The sequence below is a fragment of the Manacus vitellinus genome, unplaced genomic scaffold, assembly GCF_001715985.3.
Source record: "Manacus vitellinus isolate BGI_N305 unplaced genomic scaffold, ASM171598v3 scaffold_44_pilon, whole genome shotgun sequence".
Lineage (NCBI taxonomy): Eukaryota > Metazoa > Chordata > Aves > Passeriformes > Pipridae > Manacus > Manacus vitellinus.
Window position 1 is genome coordinate 2749442 of NW_021940565.1, and position 19385 is coordinate 2768826.

The 19385-nt window shown below is 48.2% G+C and overlaps 1 protein-coding gene across 1 annotated transcript; it reads left to right on the plus strand.

The window, feature by feature from the left end:
* The first annotated feature begins 4131 nt into the window (after positions 1-4131).
* Positions 4132-15678, plus strand: PRRX1 (paired related homeobox 1). Its single transcript, XM_029962225.1, has 4 exons — positions 4132-4243; positions 10168-10343; positions 10919-11100; positions 14714-15678. Exons 1-4 carry the CDS (start codon positions 4132-4134, stop codon positions 14850-14852), a joined length of 609 nt encoding a protein of 202 aa, XP_029818085.1. The 3' UTR covers positions 14853-15678.
* Positions 15679-19385: the final 3707 nt, after the last annotated feature.

Sequence of the window (19385 nt, forward strand, 5' to 3'; positions counted from 1 at the left end):
TTTAAATTGTTTGATCCTCCAGGTTAGAGTATCTGACATTTATTTCAGACAGATTAAGGGCAGGAATAAGCAGATATTCTGTAATATATTCATCACCTGGAGGCAAAAATTCTTACTCTGTGTTAAGGATCGTCGTTTCCCACGTATCCCTTGTTTGCCTCAATTCACAAGAGCTCTGACAATTGTTATTCTGCCTCCTCTGCTGGGAGTTGTGCTTTTCAAACTGCGGTGAACTCCGTGGAAATACAGACGTTTCCATTTTTCAGCCTTTTGATTTAAAATTTCTAGATGATTGTTCGACCCTGGCAAGGAACCATTCAAAATACATTCCAAAATATTCATCATTCCTGCAGGCTAAGGAACATAAGATGTAGCAGTTTATTAGCTAATGTGAAATGCATTCGCCGTCCAGAAGAGGCGAAAGGATGGAGGTGGGTCTGAGCCTGATTTCCCTTTGCATCCCACAGAGCTGGGGTGTGGAGCAAGCTGGTCTCTCCCATCTGCCTTCCTGTTTGGCTGAATGTCCCTGTGTCCAGCAAAAATCCCCCAAAGATCCACAGTAGCCTTGTCCCACCTCCATGTCCCCTGGCCTTAGAAGAGCAGGTTTTCTCTGTGGACCTGGGAAGGAGAAGGTTGTTTTCAAATGGCCCCGCACGCTCTGATCCTTTTCCTCCCTTAAGCAATGCGGGATGTCAAGGTCCTTTAACCCCACCTGGTCAGATGCTCGGCCCTTGGAAAAGGCAGGTGGGCTCGATGCTGAGAGCTGGGCTCAAGTTCTGTTATTTCTGGATCGTGGATGCCGTCGTTCTTCCAGCTGTGATTAAGAGGGACCCAAAAAATGCATTAGCAGTCAAAAGCTGGATTTCTGAGCGAAGCTTTGCGGCGGCTCCAGTCCAGTTTGCTTGGTAGAGGCGATGGTGGTGGTGGTGGTCTGATCTCACTGAAACACATTTGTTCTTGGATGCTCATGAAAGGGGAGCTCAGCCTTTGCAGAGCTGGTTTCCATGTTCTCGCCATCGTTTGCGCTTCCCCTTCTCCTGGCCCGCGGCACCCTGTGGTCCCGGCACAGTCATTCCGTGCCATGCAGCTTTCAGTCCTGGATATTTCAACAGCAAACAGATGCAATATCCATTGAGAACAGTGGTCCTGCCTGCCGGTGATCCAGCTGGCGCTCGCGTCCCGCAGGTCGTCGTCAGTCTGTTTGTGTGGGTCCCACGTACCAAAAAAACACGTCCGAGTGAATTTCCAGATCCAGTCGGGAAGGCTTTTTAATACTGGCACTTCCCAGCAGCACAGTGGGCCTCCGTGGGGACCTGGGCAAGTGGAGATGTTCATGAAGCCGGTCAGCTTGAGTCAGTCTTTCCCGGGGCCGACGGGAGGTCGCTGGGGAACGTTTGCAGACTCTTGTGGTTGCCACAGTGCTTGGAAATGAGCCCACTGAAAGGCCCAAAATGCCAAGGGGTTCATCTGCAATGTATATATGGACTGAAAAAAAGTCCTTCCCAAAGCACCCCTTTTCTATCTTGGCATATCCCCCCCCCTTTTTTTTTTCTTGGTACTTGTCAACTTTTTGCAAAAATATCTAATTTTCCTTATCAGAAAGTTTGTCTAGGTGAAGTTCCTGAGGATTTTTTGCCACTTTTTCTAAGTACACAAGGAAATATAATAAAAGTGGTGTTGCCCAGAGTTCAGGTGGATGTGCAGTGGCAGGGGCATGCCAGGTCCCCACTTTGTGGCTTCTGGCTGGTGCATCCTTCTACCTCAGTGCTAACAAGGAGGTTTAACCTGCTGAATCTGTGACATCGGAAGAGGATGGAGGTGGTTCCTGTCTGTATTGGTCTCAGGGAGCATTCTGGGGGCTGGATAAGACTGAAATATGCCATCCCAAAGGGCTGGAGCAACCCGAGTTGCTCCCTAGCAACATCATCTTTGCTGTCTCCTAAGAACTCCTAAGGAATCCAGATCCACCCCACACTTGGTCCCTGCAGTGGGGGAGTCTCCCTAACGTTTTCTGTGCTTTGTTGTTAAAGTCTTGTCCCAGCAGCTTGTCATCAAAGGGCACATTGATCCTCAGGTCCTGGGGCATAGGTGACACCTGTTTGTGGTTCGTGTCCAGCTGTAGGTCTGGGAGTCACCTCTGCATGTAAAGAAAAGGGGACATCAGGAGAATCCAACAGGGAAGCAGGTGGAAATAATATGTGTGCCTTTTGCATAATGTGTATCCTCTGGAGCTCACTGCAGGGGGATATGATTGTGGAAAATAGATGAGTAACCTCTCTGTGCCTGATTGCAGTGATGGTTTGTTGCCATTGTCTTTGGGGCAGCTGGTGGTGTGTATCCAGGTGGACGTGGATACTGGCCTTCCTGGTGCATCAGTCTGCTCCTGCATGGGAAGTTTTAATTCCAGGGTCAAGCTTAAGAGCAGTGGTGACTCTGCAGAAGAACACTGAGCTGATGTGCTGGTTTGGATATATACATTAAATTTAAAGGGGGCAGCGTTGCACAGCTCAGCTTTTCTAAGCCTTGTAGAAGGGAAGGGAAAGGGTGCTGGAAAGGAGAGGAGAAAGATGTTTTCTGGAATGTACTAGGGCAGGGAGAGGGCCAAGAGCACTGAGAGGCGGCTTTGGAAATGAGAAGATACCAGTGGAGCAGGGCGGAGGTTAGGAAGTTTGATCTGGGCTGCATGAATGCCATTCCTGAGATGAAACATCAGGACACATGGCACAGGAAGGGGAGCTGATGGGAAGAGGACGTGGGGGTTGGAAGTCTTGCCCCTGACCTCGCAAAGCCATGAGTTCACACGTGTTCAGCCCTGCCAAACAGATCCAGGGTTTTAAGCAGGAATGAGGAAGGGGCTGTGAAGGCTGAGGGGCTCCAGCTCTCCGGGAAGGTGTGGTGGTCATACTGGCACCATCACAGCGAGTGGTTTGGGGTGTGATACCTCGGGGTGTGGTGCTGGGGTTTGGCTGTGTGATTGCATTTCTGCTCCTCTGTCACGGGTCCAGTGCTTTTGCGGTGTCGGGCTGATGTAACGAGGGGCTCGGGGGGAACAGAGCCCCCTTGGATCCTGTCCCCTCCCGAGCCTGGTAAATCCACGCCGCTGGATCGCCGCCACGGTCTGGTGGTTTGCTCTCTTTGTCAGTTACAAAGTGCAGTCTCACAGAACACGATTTGCCGCTGGCGGAGTTTTAAAATATGTGTTTGCTTTTGATTATGTATCTTTTTTTTTTTTTTTTTTTAAATTAATTTTCCGAGGATCAATGTGGTAATGCATATAAAAATTACAATATGTAAAACGAAGTATAAAAGCATACGAGGAATTCCAAACACATAACATACTGTGCCTTTGAGCTTATGAGATCCATACAGTGCTTATTGTATTATGGGAACACTCTGACCCCAAGACCCGGCGGAAAGGCTTGTTAGAAGAGCAGGACTAAGCCGTGTGCCTTATGAGCTGTAGGATGCCCAGAAGGAAAACCCTAGTGAATATAAAAGTAGAGCTGTTACAGCAGAACTCAGACTGGTCTGTGGGATCTAGGGGGACTTTCAGTGGCTTGGTACCAATTTCTGGAGAAGGATGTGTACTTGTGCCCCCACAAATGTTGTTCTTCCAGTAATTAACACTTAACATCATGTCTTTCCAGGGAGACTCTCTGGATTTCCAGTGGATCATGATTACTTTTTTTTTATTCCCCTGGGCATAATTTCTTCTGTCAGCTCCAGCAAGTGGTAACGCTGACGTGGTTAGGGAGGATGCACATCTCAGCTGCTGTAACTAACTGCCCATGTGCTCTACAGGTTGCCACCAGATGAGGGGCAGAGCACCAGAGCTGAAAGCACCCTGAAAAGGAGTTTGGGTTTACATTTGCCTTAGGATAGGGCTCTTGGCTGCTCACGCTGCCCTGTCTGTGTGTCAGGAGCAGGGCAGATGGGGGTTGCAGTGGGACCTGATCACTGCAGACCCACAAAAGCGCAGAGCAGAGCACAGGGAAAGGTCCCTGCAGTGTGCAGTAAGTCCAGGTGAAGGCTGTTTGCCTGCTGGAGACTCTCCACCAGGAAGGTGACAACCTCAGAACCTCATTCCTGGTGGGTGAGAGTCACTGGCTGGAGCTGTGCCTCGAATCCCACATGACAATCTCCCTTTTGGTCACGGTGCAGGCGGGAGGTCCCTCTGCTCGAGCGCTTGTCCTGCTGGAGGACAGCGAGGGTAACACTGTTGGCACTGTTGTGCAGGACCTCAGTGAGCTCCCCTGGTCTGGCAGGCAGAGCCAAGTGCAACAGGAGACCGTAGGCATGTTATCCATGCTATCCATGCAAAAGCTATTCACAGCTCTGTAATGATATGTAATTGTTTGTATGCGGTCAGCCAAAAATTACCCTGATAGGTTCCACATTGCAGACACTTCGGAGAGGAGCTGCCAGAGTCCCACGGGTAATGCTGAAAATACACACACTTTTCCATTTAATATTCAGACTCAGGTTTTGTATGAAAAATTCAGTATCCCCTTGCTGAAGCTTCATGCTCTTGCACAAAACAACTTATTATTTGTGTGACAAATTGAACCTAATTACGAGGTAATCACAAGCAAAGTCTTTTAAAAGAAATAAGGCGTCTGTTTCTTTATTATCGTATCTTTCTCTGTGTTCCTGGTGATCTTAACAGGACTGGAACTTTGGATACTTGAATTTTCTGTATAATTGAAATTATTTGAGCACTGAGATGGTGCAGAAAAAAACCCAAACAGCAAAGGTTAGGAAAAAAGCTCAGCCGGTGTTGCGTAATGAGAGGCAAATGATAGTTCAGAAATCTCTCTAGTCTGACCTGTAATCACAAATATAACCCTGCTGTTATCAGGGCTTGGTATTGCTGGTCACCAGGGCCAGCTTCAGAATGTGATTTAATAGGCATCTCCTACCTTAACACATTTAGTTTTCTTTTAAGTGTCATCTCTGTTTTGTATTTCCTGCATTTGTGATGGCTGCTGCAGGTACTGAGCAACTTGTCCGTGTAGCTTTTGTGTACCCTGTGGTTAGCCCTGATTTTCATTTGAAAATACTTTTGGTGCATGGAAATACGTATGAACTGGAGTTTGTTCTCTCCTGGGAGGCTTAAGAAAGATACTTCAGGCACGAAATATTATCCCTGTATTTCCCTGTGTCCTTCTTCTGTCCCTGCTCACATCTGGCAAAGACAACGGACCTGTCTCAGATTGGCTGGAGCAGGGCTTTGGCATCAGGTGGATTTTGTATGTCCCCATCCCTGCTTCCCACTCCCCTGCCTAGTGCCTTGGTTTAGCTTTGATTAAACCTTTTGTGTCTGGGGGTTTTTTTCTGATTTTTTTACGATGCAAGTTGACAAAGCTGCCCTGCACCCAAAGAGTTGCAGTGTTTTGGAGCATTGCAGTGAATCGAAAGCAAAGCAGAGTCTGCAAAGGGCTGTAACTGTTTGGAGGTCTGATGTTGGGGAGAGAAGTCTGCCCGGAGCCTGGGGTGACCCGTGGAAATACTTCCACTCAAACTTCATAAAACTTAACTTTAAACCCAATAAAAACCTCTGTTCCTTTCCTTTCTGTTATCCCATTTCCTTTCTTTCTCTACCACTCTGAATAAAACTTCCTTGTTTTTTGGCTTGCAGTATTTTTTTTATTTTAAAAGAGGTTTTACTTACTACCTTTATAGATTATTATTCTTTTTTGCTGTGAAATAATTTCTCTTGTTTTTTCTTAGATCTGTGCTCAAACTTTAGTGGTAACCTCTTATTTTGAAGGCTGTGATTAAAGTGTGATTCCTTATTTTCTTCCTGGAATCCTTTCTCAGTTTACAGTTTATATAACTGATGTGACAAATCTTTCCTGCCTTACCGTATATGACACTGTGGTTAAATGTCTCCGGCCCTCACTTAATTAAATCCAATTATTTACTTTCAATTGGGATCCAATTAATGTACTGCAGTAGCTGGTTCTGGGCTTAATGGAACCGGTCAAAACTTTTCAAAACTGCCCACACAATGTAAATCCCATCTGGAAATTAGTTTTTGTTCTGACCTGGAATGAAAGCAAGTATGCACAAGCATTCCTGCAAACTGGAAATCCAAAATATGTTGCGGTTGCAAGTATTGGTGCAAAAAACACCAGTCCTGTAACTTGTACATAGGCATTTAGTTCTCAACTCTGTTTTGTTTATAGTGTGTTGTATTTTCAGTGTGGCATCCCAAGAGGAGCTGTCTGATGGTGCCCCAGTGATAGTCATAGGCACTGGGACAGTAAGGAGCATAGATTGGAGTGTAGGCAAGTGGATCTGCCTCGCTGCAGGAGGAGAAAAGAATAGGATATTTCCTAATATATCTTTTAGGAGAACTTAAAAATGCTTCAGTGCACTTGTGTAGGACACCAGGATTTGCTTGTTATGGATGAATGTAGAGGTAGTGCAGGAAAACACAAATGCAGAAACAGGAAACAAAGTCCCCCAGCCCAGCATGAAAGGTTGGAATTTTGAAATGAAATTCCCGGATTTTCCAGCATTGGGTTCCTGAGAGGAGAGCGTGCATTTCGATCTCTCTGGGGGACACATTTGCGAGCAGCTTTTGAGAACCCTGTTTGTAATAAAATTTTTGTGATTAAAAGAATGTTGATGAAAGACTTCTGACCTATCTAAAAACCTTTAGAGCTGTTTTCCTCTCCGTTTCTGCTGACTCCAGTCACTAGCGCTGTCAACAGTGTTTAGGAATACCATTATTCAGTGTTCAGTGTTGTTTCCTGATAAAGAAATAATGTCAGGGGAAAAAAAAAATCCCCTGCTGACATGTTGAAGGCAGGCGGTGTGTGCTGTGAGCAAGGTGACATTTGCAGGCATCTGGGGTTTAGGTGTCTGCAGTCCCTCGTTAGCAGTTTGTAATCAGCATATGGCATGTCTGCATGGCAAGATGGAAGGAGTTATCAGCCCAGCCATGCTTTGGGCTAATACTATTATGTTTTTTCCCCTGCTACCCAAGTCACTCCTGTAGACATTTGGATCTAGCTGTGTTGTGCTGTTGCAGAGGAGGTGCTGTGGAAGGAGAACCCAAGAATGCCAACCCCCCTGTCACAGGTTGTGCTTCACTCTCAGTCCCCTCCATCCATCTATGTCCTGGAAAAAGGGGGTGACTCACATCCCTGCTCCGTGCCAGCCGCTGCTGGAGGTGTGTTAGTGACCCGACCGTGAGTCACTGCAGCACGGACACTGCCTTTCCTTGGACAACTTTCCACTCCTTGGCCCTGCTATTTTTGGGCCCGGCAGTTACGAGGTGAGCTGTGAATCACCGGCGTCTCGCTTTACGCCGGGAGGAAACCAGGCAAATTGTGTTAACGTGCTTGGCAGGAGGAATTCTTGTTCTCCAGTGTTTTACAGACTTTGGCCCTTCTTCTTGCTCCCCAGAGTGATGTGCTCACCCTTCCTCATGTGTAGCTGTCACGCAGGATTGAGCAACGGCCAGACGGCCTCGGGCTCGGGTTCCCTCCAGCCGGGTGTAGTTTTCTGGGCAGAAACTGATGCTTCAGAGGCCTGGAGGGGATTCCCAAGGGGTCCCAAAGGCCTTTATTGATTTGTTCATACGGTTCTCATAGGCAGGGTTTAGATTAGAAAATAGTATTAAATGGATAACTCTGGAGGAGGCCAGACACCCATGTTGACATTGGCCTCTACGGCAGCTGGTCTTGCGATGTTTGTGCCATTCTGGGGGATGTTGGTGCCCTGAGGCTTGTTCTTCACTGTCTGGTGTGTTGAGAGGTGCACAGCAGCACAACTATGTCAGAGCTCTCCAGCAGAACTGGGGGAAATAGCTGACCCTTTTTGTGAAGGGTTTGATGGTGAGTCAAGAGAGGGACATGTGGGACTTTCTTCCTTCTTTATAAGGGACGGACCTAGTGACAGCATTACCCCCTGAGCAGGTAGCAGTGTGTGCAGGGTGTTCTGCACAAGCAGTGGTTAAATTCCATCCCTCTGCTTCTCCGCTTTGCTTCCCACCACCTAAGCAGGATAGATTCACCTGTAGCCTTGTTTTAATTCCCTGGCATTCCTACACATGTTTGTCTTACACATTCCTGCCTCTGCCAGTCCCTTCCCAGTTCAGCTTTGGGATTCAACGTGCCTGTTAAAAACTGGTCTCCAAATGCTTCCTCTCAGATACAAGAGAACCAAGGGCATATTTTTGCACCCAGGAATCCCTGGGCTGGAAAGGAGTCTGCTGGGGATTGTCAGGCTGTTGGAGGAGGACTGGGAATGGAGGCACTGTAAACCTGCAGGAATTGGAAAAACCTACTTTAATTTAAGAGGAATGTCCTTTTGTTCCCAAATGGATGGGCCTTGCTCCAGAGGCATTCAGGTGCAGTAACTGGTACCAGATGGGCTGTGAAAAGCAACACAAACAGGTAGTGAGGACAACAGCCATAGACTTCAATTTCCTTGTCAGCTTCTCCCTGTACCTTACATACCCCCTGGAGAACAGGAGGATGAGGGGACCTGTCATATCTGTATATGGCAAAAGGAATGACTGTCGAGAGGATGTTCTGCCACTGTATATAGCAGGTCAAGCCCTTTGACTCTCAGTGGTGAGGCTGACTGTCATCTGGGCCAAGGTGCGTAGTAATGAATTTAAAATATAATTAACTCACATGTGCATTTTTATAGATACAGTGCTCAGTGTATTTTAATGTATGCTGACAGGAATGTTGCCTCAGATCCCCCCAGGTGTAGCTGCTGCTCTGCCACGCAGGAGAGTGGGACCACACTCACATTGTCCCGCTGTGCTTGGGGGAATTGAAGGCTGGGGCTGCAGGAGCATGGGAAGCCTTGATGTTTCTGGAGGGATTCCACACATACTGGAGCACTTGAAGAGGGATGAGTACAAGGCAATGACATGCCAGTCCTGCAGCCTGCACGGGACTGTTTTATGGCTGCAGCAGTGGCCTCCTGCCTTCCCAGGCTGGTGCCTTGCTCTCCACTTCCTTCAGTGTGGCATCCCACAGTAACTGAAGTGTTTGCTGGGCTGTGACTGCTGTGATGAGTGAGCATACTCTGGTACAGGACATGTTGCTCTGCAGCAGCCCTGGAAAAAGGAGAGATGGTGCAGAGCAGATATTTGCTAAGAAAAGCCATTTCATAGCTATGTCAGCTCTGTTGTTGCTCCAGTGACCGTCGGCACAGACAGCAGTGATAAGTGTGACTCCAGATGCATTGATTTATTGCTGAGTAAATGCAAACCAGGTATAGAACAATACATGCTCTTATGGGACACACAGTTTGTTGCTCAACACCTTGCTGGGCTGGGCCAGGCACAGAGGATGCTGGAGAGGGCACAACTGTTCCAAACTCAGCAGTATGGGAATGTGTGCTTATGCTCAGTCTCTCTCTTACTGGGTTTTTGCTTCCCAATTGCAATGCTATCCCTGCCTATCTGACTGTATTTCTATGTCCTTGGCTTGCCAGCATACAAGTGAAACTGGCTTTTGTCCTTGTCTCACGTTCAGGCCCGTATCAGTCACGCTTCATTTCCACTGTCTGACACCTCTTTGTTCACAGCTCCCCCGTTTCTGCCCGAAATGACACCTCCCGGTCTGGATGTGCAGAGGATAAGAGAATTTAAACCAAACAGAGCTGCAGAGGACAGCATTACCTTGGCTATAGTCAAACCTAGAGTAAAACCATTTCCTTGTGCTTTCCTTTTGCAGAGACAGGCTCACTTTCTGACAGTCAGTAAGAGCTGATGCAGGACTTGTGCTACCCCAGAGATCTGTATTATATCTCAATCAGGGCAATCCTTGGAAATTTGAAGCCAAGAGAACAGGGCTTCATGATTCTTCACAGTCAGAAAAGGTTTCCAGGACTGTCAGGAATAGGGAGATGCATTTTGGACTTTTTTTGTTTCTTTAATTTGAAGATAAGGAAGCTGAGGAATGGGGTAACTTGAGAGAGCTGGTACAAGTCTTAATGCAGTTGAGTTGGAAAATAAATGCTTGGGGTCAGTGGACTTTCCACCTCCTATTTAAATAGAGGCTAACACAATGTGGTTAATGTGTGGTGTTGAAATTGTGCAAGCCCCTTTCCATCTTGAAACCATTGAGATTATCCACCCCATGGCTGTGGGCTCTTGCCTTTTTAGCATTTCATGTCTCCAATCATCTCTCCTAGATGATCAGCTGAACTCAGAAGAGAAGAAGAAGAGAAAGCAGAGAAGGAACAGGACTACCTTCAACAGCAGCCAGCTGCAGGCATTAGAGAGAGTCTTTGAGAGGACACACTACCCCGATGCCTTTGTACGGGAAGACCTTGCACGCAGAGTCAACCTCACTGAAGCCAGAGTTCAGGTAATCGCCTTGTATCCAGGCACACCTCACCTGGGGGATCATCATCATTATTCCAGTAAGGCAGCAAAAATCCTTGAGGCCGGTGGGGCACACAAGGGTCACCAAGCTTCTGGGTCCTGCTGTATTGCAGCCCCAGGTGTGACATGCCTTGAGGAGGACTGGGAAGCCTGCTGTGCTGCCACAAGTGCCACCTGCCCAGTCACACGTGTTCATGTGGCTCTCTCAAGGCCAAGATGGTGAATGCTCAGGCTGCTCCCGTTATCTTGAGCTGTTCAGCCCTTAGCTTGCAAGCCTGTACCTTTGGAAGGTCAGAGCAGAACATAGTGTGTTGTACGGCACTCCCAGGCCTTGCTGCCGTCAGCACAAGGCAGACCTGGTCCCACAGGGACCTCACTGAGCCAGTCCCTCGTGTGAGGGCTTTATGAGGATTGTGTTGTCCCTGGAGTTCCCAGGGACAGGCACGCCAAAGCAGCCAGCTTTTACAGAGTCCCGAGGGCACAGGTGGTGTGGGGAAGGAGCGTGTCACAGCAGAGCTGGTTGTGATGGCTGGTGGGTCTGTGTGCTTCCCGCCCCAGGTGTGGTTCCAGAACCGGAGAGCCAAGTTCCGCCGGAACGAGAGGGCGATGCTGGCCAGCAAGAATGCCTCTCTGCTCAAATCCTACTCAGGGGACGTGACCGCCGTGGAGCAGCCCATAGTACCTCGCCCAGCTCCGAGACCCACTGATTATCTCTCCTGGGGCACCGCCTCGCCTTACAGGTGAGTGAACAACCCCGCTGGGCTGGCCGGTTTTTGGCGTAGTATAGAGCAGCCTGAGAGTGGCCCCCAGACAGCTCTCATGGGCTGTTTATATTCACGTGGAAGAACTGGAGGGTACAGCAGTTTGACCACCCCACTGGTTTTCCTTACCTGTTCCCGTCCCACCCCATCTCACTGCCAGGTTTGCAAGGTGGGCTCAGCTCAGCATCATCGTGGCTTTCTGACAGCTGCTTTTCTGGTGGTCCCTTTCTCTGCAGCTCAGGAAGTTTCAAAAGAGGATCAGGTAGAGATACATAGAAACAGAAGGGGTTGCACTTGCTTCCCACGTGCATCCAGTTTAAAGCAATGAAGAAACCTTTCCATGGGGCACAGATCCGGGGGAGGTGAGGGCAGAGCACTTGGGGAGGCTCAGCCACACACAGTGGCCAGAAGAGGGAGTTCTGCGGCTGTCCCGTGGCAGTCACTGGTTGGGATGCAAGGAAGGGCTGGAAACTCCTTGCATGTTGCTCCCATTCCTTCCCTCAGTGTGAGCAGTTTCTTTCTAGTTGCCTGAGCACAAGTGTGTGTATGAACGTTGTGCTGTGCTGTGGTTTGCCCGCAGCAAGGACCAGGTGACAGACTGGTGTTCAGTGCCCATCTCCTGTGGTCAGTGCTGCTTAAGGGGTGACAGGACAGAAGCGTAGATGTGGCAACCCCAGTCTCAAAGGATCTGGGATGTCCATGCACATCACAGGCCCCCCTGTCCTCCTTCGTGCCATTCACAGCGCAGCAGGAACTGGGTGTGGACGTAAGATCCACAGGATGTGTTGGTTTGTGGGGAGCCAGCTGGCTCACAGGCAGTTAAAAATGAGGTCGGTGGGTGTTTTTTAGCACAGTGCCTTCATTGTCGGTAAGGACCTTGAAGCATTTGGCTGGGTTTCTTCCTGTTCCTCTGGCCTGGTCACAGCCACCCTCCTGCTGGCTTCCAGGAGCCATGCCATGCACTGGACCTCTCTTGCTCGGTCATCTTGACCCCCTTTTTGCTCCCAAACATTGTTTGCACAGTAAGGCCTGTGAACACGTAGCCTTCCTGATAGTTTGTTTGCTTCAGTGCCATGGGGTCCTCCCCATCCATCCTGTAGCTCCAGAAGGACAAGTCAGACACTGAAAAGGATGCATTTGGCAGCATAGTTTGGTCTTAGAGATAGCCCTTATCCTTTGGATTTTATCCAAGGACTGCTGTCTGGCAAACCCCTCCTTTTGTGGTTAAGGCTTTCTGTGAAGTACTACGTAGTGTAGCACCCTAGGGAAGCATCTAGATGGTGAGATCAGGGAAGAGAAGCAAGTTCCTTCCCCACCCTGCTGAGACTGTGCTGGTCACAGTGCCACATCCCTGCTGAATACTCATGACTTATTTCTACCTCTCACATTTTTAAAGTAGATCGACCCTCCCAAGATGTCTACACAGAGGGCTTCATAAGGGCTTCTAGGAGAAGACCCTAAAAAGTTGGCTTCCAGGGGTACACTGAGAAGGGCTGTGTGGGGCCACTCTGGGCAATGAGAAGCCCAAGGTGCCTGGGATATGAGAACAAGGAGAGCAAGGCAGGAGGGAAAGTCTTAGGGTTGAGTTTTTTCCCCCCTGAGGTCCAGCCCAGGCTATGCCTCTCCACAGTGCAGAGACACATCCTCACTGTTCTGATATCTTCCCCTTGTCTTAAGCCAGTATGTTTCAGCAGAGATATGTGCAGCTTACAGTTGTCACCACATGTCCAACTAGGATGGACTGTCACCCTCCCACTGCCCAGCATTGGCAGAGGAGCAGAGCAGCTGATTTCTGCAGTGTGAAGCGGTCAGGACTCTCAGGCACTCCATGCTCCTCAGGCTTTCTGTTCCTACTCATCATCTCTTAGCAATAGCATTCATCTTAAAGGGCACCCGGGCCGAGTTGTCACAGCCTCATTAAAGCTTTGAACTGAGTAAGGTTATTAAACTTCTGGACACTTGGTGAAATAATATTGAAACACTCCAGCCATGTGGAGTGTTTGCATGGCCCTCTGCCCCCTCCCCATCTCCCTGGACCAGCCCCTGATTTACGGCTACTCCAGGAGGGGGCTGAGAGCAGGGCCCGGAGCTGCGCCGCCGGTGCGGGTTTTGCCCTTAGATCTGGGGAAAGTTTTCAATCAGCGTGTTTATTCTCCAAATACACTCAGCCACAGGTCAACCAAAGCTATTTGCAGATCTGTGTCACATAGACAGCCAAGTAGATACTATTATTTTTTTGAAGTTGAAATGTTTTGCTTAGGCATTTTTTAGCATAGGTTCCTAAGAAAACAAGACTTGCAGTCGCGCTGTCAGCCCGCACTTCCCACTCCAACAACCTTTGACTCCACGGGCCATTGAAAACCATATTTGAAAGGAGGATTTTAGGACTCAGGAACATGATGTTCCTCTGTGTTTCATGAAAGCAGACAGCTGAGTGGAGGAAGGAGAGTCTTATCTCTGCCTGAATGGGGCAGAGGAAGGGGCCAAAAGGGTAAATTCAGACCTTATTAGACCCTGAAGAGTCTCTGGAGCAACCCTCAAACTATTCTGATGTTTGGAGACAGTACCTTCTTGGGTACTGCTCCTGGTAGAATAACTTGCTGAAAGAGGGTGTTTCTGAAGATTTTTGGTTTAGCAGAGGTTTCACTTGGTACCAGTAATTTCCCCCATACCTCTGGGGACTTGGGAGCCAGAGACTCATGGGAGTTTCAGTCCAGACCTGAGCTTACCTCCAGCAGAGCATTTGTGGTTTCCTCCTGAACGCACTGTCTGTGTTAAATGGGCATCTCTAGTTCGTGTGGTGATGGTCAACTGGTTTTGATCTGTGGATACATGTATAGGAAATGCAGCAGGTCAGACAGTGTGCTGGTTTGGAGGAGGAGGGGGGTTGCTTTTCGCAGAAATCCCTGGGACACATGGGTTAAACAAGTTTTCAAGTAGTCTGGAAAACAGATTTGCAGGTTTTTTTGTAGGATAAGAAAAGAGTCAGAGGTTTTGGTTTAGCCTCTGCTGTCAGAAGTGCTGGTTTTCATGAATAAAGTCATTATTTGAAGGGAGAAAAAGTGTTTCATGGTTGGATTTTTTTCCCTTAACCTTTAGGGCATCCTCTTTATGATCAGCTGAAGGTTTGAGGGGAAAAAAAAATGTGGAAATTTTCATTCCAAAAGGCTGAAACCAGAAAACATCAGAATTGTTGAAATGGGTTTTTCCCAGAGTGTTTCTTTAATGTAACATGTGTTTCAGAAGTGACGTGATTTCACAACCAATAAAACCAAAAATTGCTCTCATCAAAAAGGCACTGCTTCCAGTGGGAATACTTTTAAGGACAATGGTCTAACTGGCAGGCTGACCTCATTGTAAACCTTTTTTGTAGGGGGGTTAGAAAATAGGAAGTGGAAATTTTCCTGTTGACTTCAAGCGGCTTTGGGGCCGTCTGTCCCTGGGTGAGTGAACTGCAGCGGAAAGATTTACAGGGGTGTCAAATAAAGAGGAGTGGTAATTCCCTGCTGGCATCAGAAATTCATCCCACAGGTGTGGAAATCCCAGGGTTTGAGGCCACGTCTGATGTGGTGTTTCTGTTTCCATCCCACAGTGCCATGGCCACCTACTCCGCCACGTGTACCAACGCCAGCCCGGCGCAGGGCATGAACATGGCCAACAGTATTGCCAACCTGAGACTGAAGGCAAAGGAATATAGTTTACAGAGGAATCAGGTGCCCACAGTCAATTAACGACTGGAGGCAGCTGCCTTGCAGAAGGAGAAAATGCAACAGCGCCCGTCCTGCTTCGCAACTTGTCTGTGCTGAACTAAAAAAAACAAAAAAAAAAAGAAAAAGAAAAAAAAAAAACATAAAAAGAAAAGAAAATAAGAAAAAAAAAGAAGAAGAAGAAGAAAAACAGCCAACCCTCGCCCAGAACTGAACATGGGGAGCAAACTGAACCGCTCGTGAGTGACAAGGTTCCTCCTTCCTTTTGGGATAATGCCACCATTTTTTTTTTTCTTGTTATTGTTGGGTTTATTGCTTCTGCTCAATATACTACGAGCTTCTTCAGTAAAGGACAGTCTCACCCTTGTTGGTTTCCATTTTTGTATGGGACTGCAAAAAGAAACCTCTGCCAGTCTCAGCCCAGGGACAAGTCCCACCACCACCGTGCTGAGATGCAAAGCTTGCTCCTCTCCCTGCTGCCCCAGCTCAACCGTGGAGAAGTTGCTTGGTCACCGCTTTCCATTGCATCCACCTGGCCCTCATCCCTCCATCCCTTGTACCACAGAGGCAGCACCATTAGTGATAGTCTGTGAGAAGCCTGTTAGTGCAACGAGATGGATTCATCCTGTCTGGGTTGCCTGGACCACTCCAAGGTGTGAGGAAGACCTCCTTGGGCTTCAGAGCACTTCGTTGCTTTGCTGGGTATTGCCAGCACTGCTGCCTCAAAAAGCCAAAGAGAGAAAAGCCAACGTGGGTGTGTGAACAGGGGGAGGGCAGCGGAGGGATCGCTCTGTAGTGCCAAGAATAGGACTGTTAGGACACTCCTTTCTATGCCTTACAGTTTGTGCCACAGGGAAAGGCGTTGTCCGGATGCATTTGTTTTATATATACTGTATATATTTATATATATAAGATAATACATGCAAGCTTGGTTGGTGTTTTTTATTAAACGAAATAAAATCCATTGAAAATGTTTGGGATGTTTGTGCTGCATCCAGGTCCCTGGAGCCAGGCATTGAAATTCCAGCCACAGCCTCTCTCCCCCTTGTCAGAGCTCTGCCCGGCAGCCTTGGGCAGCGCTGGAAGTGGCAGCTCACGTCCTCCCATGACAACCCCACAGAAGTGGTGCTGGAGGGAGCCACACTGCTTTGCAGATTTTCCCCACAGGCATTTGCAGCTTCCTAGAATACAACAAGGATCTCCTCTCCAATCAGACGGGTTCACGTGGTTCCTGAGAGCACAGAAGGACATCCCTATGGAAAGTCTCTGCCGGCCCCTCTGACGACAGGTGACGTCTCAGCATCCCACCAAAGACCTTATCACCCCCCACTTCCCATAACACTGCCCAGTGAGGCTTGTCCTGTAGCCTTAACCACTCTCCTTTGCTCTCCCTGCCTGCTGTCCTCCCTCTGGGCTCTAATTAGGACCTAATTTTTTTCTCTCAATGAGGAGTAGAGGAGATGCAGGACAAAAGAGGTTTCTTCCATACAAACATCCTGAGGAAACTAGGATCTTTTATGTTGCTGGTGGTGTCTGCCTCTTTGAGGGAGGCAGGGGGCTTATTTATGACCTATAGCACTTGTGTCCAAACTTTGCCATGGAATAGTCTGACTGAAAGTAGAAGAGCTACTCTGTGGTCCAGACTGGACCGTAAGGGAAGGAGAAGGAAACTCAGTTATGAGAGAGAGTTCTGGTACAGGGGCTTAGGTCTCCACCCTGGTTTGCTGCAGACATGCTGGGCATATGTAGATGTCTGACAGTGGGCTTTGATAGACTAAAACATCATGTTCAGGAAATGAGAAAGAAATCTCTTCAAAGTGAAGGTGAAAATTAAACTGGCAGAAGATGAATGGAAATCCAGCCAGAGTATTTGAGCTAACACTAGGAAAAAAGCCCCAAATCCAAACTTGAGTAAGTTGTGCCTGTGATTGTATGTGTTGCTGCTGGAATTTTTTTTTTCTCCCTGTATGGGTATTTTTGAGGGGAGAAAAAAAGGAAGTTAAATTGTGATCAGGACAAAAAGCTGAAAGTCACAACCAGAACATCAGCAGGGACAGAGAGGCTGGGCAAGCACTGCATTTTAAGAAATCCATCATGTTCTATTTGATCCCTTTTTTTGGTTTTCTGCAGTCTGGAGAACCTAACATCTCTAAATATTTCTATCATGAGTAGTGTGGTTCCAGCTCCTAGAGCCAAGTGATCATGTTGAAAATCTCAGCCTGCACTTAGAAACTCACTCCTGATTGCTGTGCCTACACAAACAGAGGAACTATTAAAGAACATGTCCTGCATAAGCAGAAAGGACACAGTGCCTTGCAATGTTACTCAGAGGTTGACCTGGTTGTTGAGTGCCTTAAACTGGTGCTCTCCCCTCTCCTTGCCTTGCTGCCCTTCTCCACAATCCACCGACATCCCAGCAGTGACAGTGGCCTGGATGAGCTCCCCTGGCCTTCCCCAAGTGTTCACCCTGGAAGCTCTTTCCTTCAGCGAGTTTCAGCTCTTTCCTTCAGTGTCTTGGTGGCCTTTTGGCTTTCCCCTTGTCTTTGCCCACCTTTTCTGCAGTAGGAAAATCACCTTGAGCAGCTTTTTTTTTTGTTGCCTGTATACAGACACCTCTTTCTGAAGTTAGCACGGAGAGAGTTCAGAGAGCATGAAGCTCCTGGTACCCCATCACCCATCCATGGACCAAGACACCCATCCCCACACTGTGATGTTCACATGAGGGGGCCACATAAACATCTGTGCAAACCCACCTTCAGCCTCCTCACTGTATTTGTGTGAGGAATGGAATTGTCTGGCACAAGCTGCTCCTGTGGGAAGGTTGTGCAAGCTTTTGACTTCCAGTTTGAGTTGGGTCTTGCCTCGTTTCGGGCTGGTTGGTCAGGGATGTCCTCAGGTGAACTGGGCTGTTCTCAGTTCAGATGAGAGCTTTTACATCACCTTTGGGCTGGGTGATGGGTGACCCAATAATTAGGTTTTTTACATGGATTTACTAAACAGAGTCCAGCCAGATGAAGGGGGAGGTTTTGGTGTTTGTTTTTTAATTGCTGGTGATCTCAGCCAACAGGCAGCGTCTTGTTGTCTATCAAGCCAAAGCAAAATTTTATTATTGTGTATGTTTAATCTGTATTTTATTAAAACATGTAAATACATGTGCAAATCAAGGGCCTTATCCTCAAAGCATGGAGTTCTCCAGGGTTTTAGTAGACTTTTGGTTGCAGCTCTAGGAGGTTGCCATGGTTACCACAGTTATCACTAGTTTTGGGTACCATTCGGGGAGAAAACGGTCTTGAGACACATTTCTCTCACCAGCTCTGTACAAATGCTGTTTTCTCAGGCTCCCCCTTTCTCAATAGGTGGCTGATTCTCTCTAAGTGGGATTTTTGAGCATGACAGGGATGGATGATTGATGAGGCTGTTGGAGCTTGACGCGTGAAGCCACGGGATTCCCAGATGGAAGTGTATCCTGTAAATTATCTCTTGCTTTGTGATGTAAAATGTACAGTGTTTACACTAGAATAGAAATTATCATTTTCAATAAAAGGGGGAAAAGACTCCCCAGTCCTTTCTATAAGCTGCCACATCTGTGTCCTGTGTTGCTGCCCTGAGGTGTCCTACAGTGTTCACTGGGGTTGGGAATATGCAGGAGCTTTGTGTGGGGAAACGGGGGGACTGGGGCTGCCTGCCCCAGGCAGCAAATGAGAGGAAAAGGATTGAGTCCCTTCTGTGCAGGGAGCACTCAGGGGTGGGCTCATTAGGGAAATTCCTCCACTGCAAAGCAAGGGAGGTGGTCAGAAGGAGCTCAGAGGGTAATGAGGGCTAATTAACGCAGGCTATTAAAGCAGGGATGGGGCAAGTGCTGGTGGTGAGGTTTTTTTACCTGAAGACACTAAGCTGGGCTGGAGCTGGTGAGCTGTGCTTTGGTACTTGGGTCTCTGCTGGGAGCTGCAGTTGGGTGGGGGAAGGATGCTGGGTGTCTGGGGCTGGTGGGCTTCTGTGACTTCCCTTCTTGGTCACTAAGTGATTCATTTGCATTTCAGCCAAATGTTGGGAATCAGGAGTGTATCTGGGCTGGCCTCCTGTTTCCCTGCTGATCTGGCTTCTGACCCTCCATGGGCAGTCAAATTTCAGCAGCCCAGTCCACAGAGAGACCCCCTTAAGAGGAGATGGGTATCTCTGCAAAGCCCTCAGCAGCGAGCCAAGCTTGCACTCCTTGCAAAGCTGATCATTCACTCTGCTGAAGCTGAAATAATAATAATATCGCTCACTTACTATTTCTTGGTTGCCAAAGTAAGTAGGCTTGTAAACAGCATCGCTTCCAAGCTGATTTTGAGACTGGAGTGGCTTGGACTGAGTTGAAACAAGCCTTGGATGTCCATCCAGACCTCCAGCTGGCTCACCTGAGCTCCCTTTGGGTAGGTGTCCATCTCCCCACCTGGCACTGCTGTGCTGTAGCTCCTCACCTGATGGCTCCAGCTCTCAGTTGGGCTTGGATTTTCCAGCAGGACCAATAAAAACCATGGCAGAAGCAGGGTTTGGTGGGCTCCCCACACGCAG